This window comes from Ovis aries, chromosome 18 (assembly GCF_016772045.2).
Source record: "Ovis aries strain OAR_USU_Benz2616 breed Rambouillet chromosome 18, ARS-UI_Ramb_v3.0, whole genome shotgun sequence".
NCBI lineage: Eukaryota > Metazoa > Chordata > Mammalia > Artiodactyla > Bovidae > Ovis > Ovis aries.
This window is the reverse complement of record NC_056071.1, coordinates 19,540,631-19,552,884: the sequence shown is the minus strand read 5'-3', so window position 1 is coordinate 19,552,884 and position 12,254 is coordinate 19,540,631. Positions and strand designations below refer to the sequence as shown.

General features: G+C 50.3%; 1 protein-coding gene across 1 annotated transcript; it reads right to left on the bottom strand.

Moving 5' to 3' along the window:
- Positions 1 to 4,624: 4,624 nt before the first annotated feature.
- LOC101121887 (myeloid-associated differentiation marker-like) lies at positions 4,625 to 8,102 on the bottom strand. Its single transcript, XM_012099125.5, has one exon. The coding sequence runs from the start codon at positions 7,932 to 7,934 to the stop codon at positions 6,999 to 7,001; it is 936 nt and encodes a 311-aa protein (XP_011954515.4). The 5' UTR covers positions 7,935 to 8,102; the 3' UTR covers positions 4,625 to 6,998.
- Positions 8,103 to 12,254: the final 4,152 nt, after the last annotated feature.

Below are 12,254 nucleotides of genomic sequence, written 5' to 3'. Positions count from 1 at the left end.
CTGTTGTCCAGGTGGGCTCACCTGAGGGACTCACTGTCCAAGTCTTGCGGTTCAGGAGGGTGGCTGCTCCATCCCTTCGGTTGGGGTGTTAAGGGTCAGTTGTCACAATTCCAAGGCTGGTCAAGTCCCTTCACTGTGGAGCTCAAAAGAGAGTAGAAAGGTCCTCTGCTTAGTCGAAACTGCTCGTCATAGAAATGGTGCAGCTGGACCCCAGGGAGTGGCAGGACGTGTCCTGAGTCACCCTGTGTGTGGCAGAGTCAGAGACAGGACCCAGGTGTCCTCCTTCCCAGGCTGGCTGTCTGTCCACAGCCCCATGCTGCTTGTTATAATAAGTGTAGCAGCAGCAAACTCCAGGCTGGGATTCTGCCGCAGCCACCCTCGTTTTGTACAAACCTGGTCCAGCCTCCTGAAGAGGGCACTCACTGCTGCTGAGTCAGTTTCCTCATCTGCTAGATGGGGGAGTGGTGCCAGAGACCCCTCGTCCTTCCCAGTCCCTCTCTTCCTGGGACCCCTGGACTTGCCAGTTTTGGAGACTCAGATGTGGAGATGGCAGCCGGCTCTCTTCCCTCTGTCCACCCTCTCTGCTTGCTTCCTCTTGGCTGCTGGGTCCTGTTTATCGGTCACATCTTTTCTGATTACACAGACCCTCCTTCCCCACTACCTCTGCTTGGTGGGGAACATGTTTCTTTTTCATAACAAGAGTTTCCTCAGTCACTTCCCAGGGGTCCAACTCTCCAGTGATTCTTGTCAAAAACCCCAGGTGCCCCCACAGTCTGAGGTGTGCCAGATTCCCTTGTTCTTGCACATTCTTGACTTTCCACTTCTTCAGAGTCCATCTCAGCAGCCATTTGTAGGAAAACATTGCATTTGTGGGATTTCTAGGTGGTTCAATAGTAAAGAATCTACTTGCCAATGCAGGAGACGCAGGAGACGCTGGCTTGATCCCTGGGTCAGGAAGATCCCCTGGAGAAGGAAATGGCAACCCACTCCAGTATTCTTTTCTGGGAAATCCCATGGACAGAGGAGCCTGGCGGGCTACAGTCCATGGGGTTACAAAAAGTCAGACATGACTGAGTGACTGAGCATGCATGCATACATTACTGTTGTTTTGAAGCAAGGCCTGATACGTTATTGTTATGTTATTATGGCCCTATTATAAAGAAGAATGCAAAACTCTGAATTCAGTTTCAGATAAAACATGAGAAAGATAAACACTAAAATCTAGAACCAACATGTACGTGTTTTCCCAGTGCTAAGAAGAGGGTTTGACACATGACAGATGTTTCCCAGTCCCAAGTCCTGAGGACTTGAGACCCTCAGATGATGGAGAGAAGGAAGAGGAGAAGGAGGGAGAGAAGGAGGGAGGAGAGTCTGAGCGGCAGGAGGACCATCACTCCAGAGAAGGTTTCCTGAAGCAGGTGGAGAGGGTAAATATATATTGAGTTGCCCACATGCTGCTCAGTGGTGAACTGGTGAGAATGGTTTCCATGGAGATGTGGGAACAGAAGGCAGAGAGGGGGTTAGAGCAGATGAGAGGAGGGAAGATGCAGAGTCAGGTGTAGATCATGCTCAGGATGCTTGTGGAGAAAGAGTGCAAAGGACAATAGCTGGGCAGGTGTAGGACCAAGGGCTTGCTTTTGCTTTGTTTTAAACTGCAAGATGCTACAACATGGTTTGCACATGGCATGAACCATATATATTGATTGAATTCCATTTCCTCATTCTAGAACTCAAAACCCTTTTTATTGGCAGAATCTGACTGGTAACTGAATATTTTTGGTTCATGGCCTTGCCCCTGGGCCTGAGTGTAAAAGAAAGGGGAAACTAGAGTTCAAATGATTTCCCACCAGACTTTCAAACTCTTTGGTAACTTTTTTCCTAATGCCAAATTCTGTAGACTCAGTGTTTGTTTCCCTCCAAAATCCATATGTTGAAGCCTAAATCACCAATGTGTTGGATTTGGAGGTGGGGCTTCTAGGAGGTAATTAGGTCATGAGGCTGGGGCCTGTGTGAATGGGATTAGCGCCCTTATGAGAAGAAACAGGACAGATGATCTCTCTCTCCATCATGTGAGGACATAGCCTCATACAGCGAGAAGACTGCAAACCAGGAAGGGAGCCGTTACCAGATTTCAGCTCTCAGGAACTTTGATCTTGAACTTCCTAGTCTCCAGAACTCTGAGAAGTAAATGTCTGTTGTTTAAGCTGCCCAGTCTTTGGAGTTCTGTTACAGCAGCTCAACTGGAAAACCCAGGGTCCTGGCAATATATCAGGAAGTACAGTTTGTTGAGTTGGAGTGTTTCTTCCAATCAAAACCGATGGGGCAGACATAATAGATCTGGGAAGAAAATTGTCATCTTCCTGAAGGACCCAGAAACAACTGGCCCACCAAGAATTTCCAGGCCTAGTGCCCTCCCCCACCCTCACCAGCAGTTATTCCCCTCCTCCTCATCAATGCCACGGTGCATCTTTGTTCAAGGCTACCTTTCACTGGCCCCCCTCTCTGTCTGTCCCTTCACCCCATTGTCTCTGACTCTTACACTAACCCTGGGAAAGTTATTACTATCCCAGTCTACACATCAGGAACCAGAACCTCAGCAAGGCTAGAACTCAGGACCTCCCAGTCTGGGAACCACTGAGCAGGTCCTGGCCTTCAGCCTCTGCCAGCCAGGTCTGGCCCTTCCTGTGGCTGCACCTCGGGCCAGGCTCCTGGGGCTTCCAAACAGCAGGGGAGCCTCAGCCATTATCACTGATTTCCAGACTTTTCCTTCCTTTAGAGGACAGATGCTAACTCACAAAAAGATAATTTTTTATTAAAATCCACCCCTCCTTCTGCAGACTCCAGTGAGTCCTGGATGCAGTTAGGCTGAACCACCAGCCTTGCCAGCTCCCCCTTGGCTGAGCTCTTCCTCCAGACGAAGGGTGCTGGTTGGGGGTCCATCAAGCAGAATGAGTCCAGCCTCCACTGAGGACCCCTTGGGGGCAGAGCTAGGACTGGCTGGCAGGATGGAGTCTGTACCCCTTTCTCTCTGTCCTAGCCCTAAACTCCGGGAGATGGGAGGACAATGAAGAGGTGAGGATACCCTTGAGCAAGGGTCGAGTTCAGGACCCTAAACAAGGTCCCCACCAGTGTCCCCAGGGCTCCACCACCTGGTAACGGAGACCAGCGATTCTACCAGGTGACATAGCACACCCCCTGAACTCAGGGTGCTGGGCCAGGCTAGCGTTTGCCTTTTACTCCCATTTCTCAGCAAAGCCACTCAAACATTCTTATCCCCCAGCAGGAAAGAGTGTGTTCTTTCCATATAGAGGAGAAATTGTGCCCCAAGTGAGTAAGTTTCTTGGCTGCGGATCCTGGCCCAGACAGTAGCACACTGGACAGGAAGCAGGCGGAGTTCGTATCACTCCTGGGACCAGACTAGCTGGATCCTCACCTTCAGAGACAGTGATGCTGTCCTGATAGGGCTGGGCGCTGGGGAGCAGGGTGGTGGGATGTATGCCTGGAGACAGCAGGTGAAGGTAGAAAATCCTGTCCCTGAATAGAAGGTCTTTCTCCATCGGGTGGGGCTGGGGGCAGAGGAAGGCGGGGAGGAGGGGTGGCTACAGCGTGTAAGAGGGGCCGGCCCTCTTCCCAATCCCCTCACTCCTCCAGCTAACAGGTCTGAGTCACAGGTGCCCCAAGGGAGCTCAGCAGGCATGGCCACTGTAGACGGTCCGTTCAGACCACCCGCCAGATTTCCCTTGTTTCCTCCAGGGTTAGATGGCAGAAAGGGATCACGTCCCTGTCTTCTAGTCTATTTTGCCAGAGCCTCGGGAACGTACAGGTCTTTCCAAAGCCAGCCCTGGGCTGGAGGACACGCGGGATCCCCCTGGCTCAGCTGAGTTCTGGTTTCCTTCCCACCTTTTCCTCATTTGTTAAGAATCCACTGTGAATGGGTTTGGGGGACATGGGCAGAGAAGGGACAAGGAGGCCAGGGTGTTGGGGTGGCTGGTGGGGCAGAGGTGAAATGCAATCCAGATAAAGGCAAAACATTGAAGAAACTGGGGACATTTAACCTAGAAAGTCAAATATCCAGGGCTGAGACAGAAACATGAGGATGAGGTGAAGAGGGGGGACAGGTCACCATGTGGAAGCGACACGGGATTTGTACTGGGTGGATGCTTCAGTGGGGAAAGTCCTGTGTGTATAAACCAGGGACCCAACCCTCTGAGCAGTGCTTTCCAGGCAGGGACTCCTCTGTCCTTGGCCACATCCAGGCCAGGGTCCATGGCCCTGGTGAAAGGAGTCAGGTGGCAGGGGGGAGGTGGGCTAGGGCTCAGGGCTCAACCTGGTGTCCTGTGGTCCAGACACAGCCCTGAACATGTTCCCATGGGCCAGCGTTTCTTCACAGGCACCATCAGCTGGGCTGAGAGGCACCTGCCCAGTGAAGCCTGCATTCTCAGTCCTGACAAGCATCAGGCTGGGGTCACTGGCTTGTTCCTGGATCAACCACTTAGGCATTTAGAGTTGTGAGCCCTGGAGCAGAGGCCCTGACCACACTCATCACCCTTCCCTTCTCTGGGTTCACCGGCAGGCCCACCTGGTCATCATTATTTTTATTGGAGCCTCAATCTCACAAATTACATTTGTTTTTTTTAAAATTAATTTATTTTAATTGGAAGTTAATGACTTTACAATATTGTATTGGTTTTGCCATACATCAACATGTATCCGCCACAGGTATACACGTGTTCCCCATCCTGAACCCCCCTCCCTCCTCCCTCCCCGTACTATCTAATGTAAGAAACAACAGTATTGTCAAACAGGCAGAATACAAATAAAATAGCTTGTGAAATTAATAAGCTCATAAGTAAATAGTGTTATCTTCTAAGGAGTCACATGGCTGGGGCCAGAAGAAAAATTAATCTTTATGGTGGAGCAGGTATTTCTCTCCTTGGGGAGGTCTGGTTAACACATACTCACTGCACTCAGATGCTCACTGCACTCTAGAGGGGAGGGAGGAGGCCCAAAAGAGCAGAGAAAAACAATTATGTTGAAATGTTTCCTGTCTTGCCTTGAAATACAATTTTGATTTCATTCCTTTTTAAAATTTGCCTGCCATGCGCACCAGCTCCCGGGAGCCCTCTTCACCCACCATACCTTCCCCTGGGTGAAGATCACATAATTCATCCCAGTACAGGAGCAAGGGGCAGCAGGGCAGGGGATCCTTCCCCTCCCCTCCCTCACAGCTCTGCTAGCCTGGCCCCTCTGACCCTGATGGCACCAGAATGCTGGGCTCTGAGGCTTTGTGGCTGAGAGCAGGAGAGGAAGAAGGCTTGTGGGGGCTTCCTGGCCTCCAGCTATTGTAAAGGGCTGCTGGTCTGAATTCATTCATGAAGAGGTTGGGAAGGCACGTACATACACACACACACTGAGCCTACATCCAGGCACCTTTAAAGAAAGCATCCCAGTGCTGGCAGAGATTTCTAATAGCTAAGGATTCGGGGCTTTGGAGTGGGGCCAAACTGCTAGTTTGCTCCAACAGGCTGAAGCCCTAGCCTCAGCCTGAGGGGGCACGGGGAATCACTGGGTGCGGTTCACAGAGGGGGGTCTTTTGGGTTAGCATGGAAGTCCGAGTTGACTAGGGTACTTCTGAACTCTAGGCACATTGAGGGCAGCCAGGACCTGTTGATTTTGTTTTGCTTTGTCTTTGTCTTTTATATTAAACTGGGGGGGAAAAAAAAGAACATTATGATGTAGAACAGAGACAAGGCTTCTCTCTATGATTGCCAGCAAAGGCTGATAGGAACCAGAAGCTCCAGGAAATTTAACACACACACACAGACACACATATATTTTATATATGTACACACACACACACATTATATAATACATTATGTAGATCACATTATGCCTCGGGCCCAGAGCACAAGGAAGCAACAGTAGAAAGCAACTGACTCTCAGAAACACATGTGTGCACCACACACTCAAGCACTTCAGTTTCTTTAACTACAAAAGCAGCAGTTCTCCACCACCTCAGCACACCTGCCCAAAATTTTTGAAAAGAAATGTCCCTTTAAGAACAAGGCCACCCAGTAAATTCTGAACCCCTGACTAGAAAAGCGAAAAAAAAAAAAAATCAAGGGAACAACAGCATTAAGGCTGCAGTGTCCATGGTCTTCTCCCTGCAGAGGCAGCACAAGCTGTTTTGATCACTGGAGCAGGAGGGCCACATCACTGCCCCTCACCAACACTGCATACAGGTGTCTTCAAGACCCTGTGGTTCTTCATCAACTCCTTTTTTGATTCCTCAGAGAAGGCATTCATCCCTTGCTTTCTCTAAGAGTCCTTCTGGGTGATGGGTGTTTAGTGACCCTGAAAAAATTCAATCTCTTGGAAGGATGAGCACCAGATGGGACCTAAGGATCCAGGGTCTCTAAGATTTCTGCCACTGAAAATTGTTGACCTCCAGAGATTTTTTTCTTTTAAGTAAAAGGGAGATGCACCATTCATCCACTGTGAGAATGGGGGTCTAATATCTAACTAACTACCCCAATCACAAATCCACACACACCAACTAAGGCAGCCCCAGGGGGACAGACACTTTGGCAATAAGGCCGCTCCAGACGCCCAGGGTGTGAACAGCTGCACAGAGGGCTATGTGCTGTGGGGTCAGCACACAGGATGTGGGAGGGGGTGGTGGGCAGAGAAGGAAGGAGTCTCAGGTCCTGATGGATCAGAAGAAGGAAGATGGGGAGAGGTGGTCAGGACACAGGAGATGGGAAAACCAAGGATGACCCGATAAAGGACAAAAAGCAGAAAATGTAGAAAAGTTGAGAGCAGAAAGAGAAAAAGGCAAAACTGTGTGAGCAACCAAGGAAACCAGGAAGGAGACGGAGAAGGGGAGAAGGAAACAGAAAAGAGAGTGAGATGAAGGGGGAAGGATGTGAGGAGGGAGAGAGGGAGCCAGGAAGAGGGCATCAGAACTCTGTAATGACACCTCCTGTGAGCAGAGGGGATCAGGAGACCCTGGGCAGAGCCTTAGTCTTCACAGAGACCTGGAGGGCCCAGTACCCCAGTTCGGTCATGTAAACTAGCAGGTTGATGGCTGTCAGGATGGCCATAGCCAGGCGCTGGTCCCAGGCGCACATGTCGTAGGTGAGCTTGTCCCTGCAGTCCCCATCGCTAGACCGCTGAGGATGCCCACCGAACTCCTCGCTGAACTGGTAGAGCAGCCAGAGGACCAGAGCACTGATATAGAGGAGGACGGAGAGCAGGCTGAGCACAAGCTGGAAGAGGGGGAAGGGCCCGGGCAGCCTGCATTCCCATTCGCCCGTGTTCAGCAGGATGGCCAGGGCTGCTGGGATGAAGCAGATGGAGTACACGGCCACACACCACTCCAGGGCCGGCTGGTGCAGGTACAGGGAGGTGTTGCTGATGAAGGCGAAGATGATGCCTGCCATGAAGGTCTCCAGCACCTTCAGCAGGCCTGGCATGGTGAGCACATAGCAGGAGGTCTTGTAGATCTTACTGCGCTCCCACATTTTGACTACTTCCGTGGCATAAAACACAGACGCGATGCAGGAGAACGCAGCAGCAGCAATGGCCCGGTCCCGGTAAGGACCATAAGGCAGGAACTGGACATAGGTGATGGAGTAGATGATGGAGGCCGAGAGACAGAGGAGGGCAGAGTAGCAGGCGAAGGTGTTAGATAAGTACCAGAAGAAAGGAAACTCCGATGGGAGCCTACGTAACTCAACTGTGAGGATAATGAGGGTCACCGCACAACAGAAGCACCAGATGGACATAAACCAGTTACCTATGTACCCCCTGTGAATGCCCATGTCGGCCACCAGAGAGAAGGACATGCAGGTGGAAAAAATCTGTGGCAGGCGGAGGAACCGGCAAGTCATGTCCAAGTCGGCCAGGTATAGAGTTGCTCCTGAGTTGGACATGGTGTTGTGACGGTCAGGCAGGTCACAGTCACTGGGGTGGCAGGATCTTCCTGAGTAACCGCTGTAAAAAGATCCAGTTCTGGAAGTTGACTTAGAGAGATTCAGCTAGAAAGGCTCAGGGACCTGTGACGGCAGAGGCTCAAGGTCTGTGGAGTTAGAACGAATGGCCCAGACGCTTGGGTAACAGCATAGCTGCTCCTGAATGGTTCTCCCCACCCATCACTGTTGGCCTTGTCAGGAGACTTGTCTTATCCCAAACCTCAGAGCTGGGTTGAGTCTGGCCTCAAACCATGAACATTGTGGGTCTCTGACTGTGTGCCATTATCTATGGAGACACAGAGAAGGATGGTTCTTATCTGCAATCCAAACCCTTCGAGTCTCTCAAAATTGAAAACAAATTTTTGAAAAATTGTTGGGTAACAAAATTTGACCTGAACAGACATGAGACAATTCATGATATCTATTTAATTCACTTAGTGTGAAATTTCAAAAGTTCAGTTGCAGGAACACTAATGTCTGAATATAGGGTGTGTTCACACCCCAGTGGGGTGTGATGTCATGTAGAGTAGATGTACCATATAACCTGTCTGGAGCAGATCTGACTCCAAGGGTTTCAGAAAAGGAACTGTGGGTTTTACTGCTAACCCCATTTTACAGATGAGAAAACTTCGGCTAATCAAGTTCCTTCCCTAGGTGGCATGACTAGGAAGCGGGAACCCAGATAAAAATGCCAAAACAGTGGGTGTGAACACTTTGCTCTAAAGCCCAGCATGTCAGCAGGGCCTGTGGGTGGGAGCCCAGGACCAAAGACCAGCGCTCTGGGACCCAGGACACATCTTCAGGGCCACAGCCTCCTTCCACAGCAACCTGAAGACACAGCCGGGACAATCTGAAGTATCTTGGCCTCTCCTCTCTGCAGCATCACTAGAAGGAGCTGCCATCTGAGGGGACACAGCCCCATGCAGAGGAGGGCAGCTTCAGAGGTGAGCTGGGAGGAGCCACGGGGTGAGAGCAAGGCTGTGGGGACAAAGTGACGTGGGAGTAGGGACTGTTCTGAATCCCCTCCCCCCATTTTCCCTTCACATGTGACTATTTCCCCCTGGGGAGGAGAGACTCCTCCCCCCCCCCCCCCCACCGCATGATTCCAAAGTAGAACATCATTGAGGAATCACAGAATAAATTAACATAATTTGGGGCTCTGAAGCTCCAAAGCTGCCATCTAGGTAGGAGTCTGGAAAGATCTAGGAGTAGTACTACCTGTGAGGAGTTTCCCGGTCTGGGAGACTGGTTGGTAGCTTCCAAGCTGGGAAGAAGGGATTGGAAATGAACAAGGATGCTGTGTCTGAGGCTGATGTGGAGCCTTTTAGGGCATCTCAGGAAGATGGTGTGGATGGACGGTTGATTGGCCACCTTTTAAGGGCAGGAGCTGAGAGAGGAGGCCCCTGCAGGACCCCTGGGAGGGGCCAGCCATGAGGATGCACCCGGGACAGGGGTGGGGGTGAGGTGACAGAGTGGAGATGACTCGGGGGGATTCCAGGGTCCCAGGGGCCCTGAGGCAGCCCAGTAGGGGTCTTCTGACCCAGAAGGGATGCAGGCATGGAGCCATCCTTCCCATGGAGGAGGGGCCTGGACTGGAACTGAGACAGGAGAACAGGGGCCTGAAGGGGTTTCGGGACTGTGACAGGGACACGTGGCCAGAGTGGCAGGGACCCTGGAGACGGTGGAATTGCCCAGGTCACCTGCCCAAGACAGTCCCACCAGCCAGGGCTGCAGTCCTGCTCACACAGGGGCTCCTCCAGGGTCCAGTGTGTGGGGGAGTGAGGCCCCTCCCAGCCCGTCCCCTCCTCAGGGACAGCTGCCCTGTTTCCAAGGGACTATTTGCTGAGAGGCGCCCAGGGCGGAAGGGCCAGCACCCTGAGCCCCAGCCAGCCTCCTGTCATCAGGGGCCTTGTCACCTTTGCTGATAATAAACCCTGGGACAAGCTGAGGCGGAAAGAGAAACACAGAGCAAACCTGAGAACCTCCCTGGCCTCACAAAGCTCCTTGAGCCCCAATTGCCAGTGGAGCCCTGGAGCCTGTGGGCCTCCCAGTGGGCACTGCCAGGGTGGGGGTGGGGCACTGGCTGAGAGACAGGCTGGGGTATCACTCTGACTGTCCCTGAATTTGTTCCCAATTTACCATTAAAATGACCCTGTGATTTACACCTAAGGCTAAACAATAACTTTGGGTCCATTTAACACCACAGAAGCAGAGCTTGGGGAAGGAGAGGCATGAGGGTTCCTGCTGTGTGACCCTGGGTAAGGCCTGTGCCCTCTCAGGGCCTCAATTCCTCAACTCTATCTGTGAGCACAGACATAGTGCCACTCTCCATAGCACGTGCTACATCAGAGCAGTCTAGATGTTGCTGAGCCCTGCCTGCCCAGCATCAGGCATGTGGACTGGAAGACAGTGAGCTGGGAAGGTCATGGCTGGGACACAGGAAGGAGTAGGATGTGCCAGAAGGACAGAGAAGGAGGAGGGGAGATGGAGACTCAGAATGACAAGGAGGCTGTGGGGCCTGGAGGAGACATTTTAGAACTGGATGATCCTGGGCAAGTTATTCATCAGAGCTTCAGTTCCTAATTTGCACAATGGGCTTAATACCTGATTTGTGTCAATTAAATGAATAAAAGCATCTGAAAGGCTCCTCAGAGGGTCTGAAACAAAACACAGTCATGCCAACTACTTGTTCCCACCGCACCCCCCACCCCCACCCCCAACAGAGGACCCAGAAGGCCCTGGCTCGACTCTAGACACAAGTGCATGCAAGCTTGATTTGCTCCAGATCAGGGGCTACAAACCTGTGTCTCATGAAGGTGGCCCAGAGGTGTGCTTGGTTTCTCTTAAGGGAGTTTTCAGATTGATTGTATTCTTTGCAGCCAAAGATGGAGAAGCTCTATACAGTCAGCAAAAATAAGACCAGGAGCTGACTGTGGCTCAGATCATGAACTCCTTATTGTCAAATTCAGACTTAAATAGAAGAAAGTAGGGAAACCCACTAGACCATTCAGGTGTGACCTAAATCAATCCCTTATGATTATACAGTGGAAGTAAGAAATAGATTTAAGGGACTAGATCTGATAGATAGAGTGCCTGATGAACTATGGACTGAGGTTTGTGACATTGTACAGGAGACAGGGATCAAGACCATCCCCATGGAAAAGAAATGCAAAAAAGCAAAATGGCTGTCTGGGGAGGCCTTACAAATAGCTGTGAAAAGAAGAGAGATGAAAAGCAAAGGAGAAAAGGAAAGATATAAGCATCTGAGTGCAGAATTCCAAAGAATAGCAAGAAGAGACAAGAAAGTCTTCCTCAGTGATCAATGCAAAGAAATAGAGGTAAACAACAAAATGGGAAAGACTAGAGATATCTTCAAGAAAATTAGAGATACCAAGGGAACATTTCATGCAAAGATGGGCTCGATAAAGGACAGAAATGGTATGGACCTAACAGAAGCAGAAGATATTAAGAAGAGGTGGCAAGAATACACAGAAGAACTGTACAAAAAGATCTTCATGACTCAGATAATCACAATAGTGTGATCACTCACTTAGAGCCAGACATCCTGGAATGTGTAGTCAAGTGGGCCTTAGAAAGCATCACTACGAACAAAGCTAGTGGAGGTGATGGAATTCCAGTTGAGCTGTTTCAAATCCTGAAAGATGATGCTGTGAAAGTGCTGCACTCAATATGCCAGCAAATTTGAAAAACTCAGCAGTGGCCACACGACTGGAAAAGGTCAGTTTTCATTCCAATCCCAAAGAAAGGCAATGCCAAAGAATGCTCAAACTACTGCACGATTGCACTCATCTCACACGCTAGTAAAGTAATGCTCAAAATTTTCCAAGCCAGGCTTCAACTGTACGTGAACTGTGAACTTCCAGATGTTCAAGCTGCATTTAGAAAAGGCAGAGGAACCAGAGATCAAATTGCCAACATCCGCTGGATCATCAAAAAAAGCAAGAGAATTCTAGAAAAACATCTGTTTCTGCTTTATTGACTATGCCAAAGCCTTTGACTGTGTAGATCACAGTCAACTGTGGAAAATTCTGAAAGAGATGGGAATACAGATCACCTGACCTGCCTCTTGAGAAACCTATATGCAGGTCAGGAAGCAACAGTTAGAACTGGACATGGAACAACAGATTGGTTCCAAATAGGAAAAGGGCTACATCAAAGCTGTATATTGTCACCCTTCTTATTTAACTTCTATGCAGAGTGCATCATGAGAAATGCTGGGCTGGAAGAAACACACACTGGAATCAAGACTGCCGGGAGAAA

Excerpts from the sequence above, each read along its gene's own strand:
- LOC101121887 (XM_012099125.5), bottom strand. The coding sequence starts at position 7,934 with ATGTCCAACTCAGGAGCAACTCTATACCTGGCCGACTTGGACATGACT.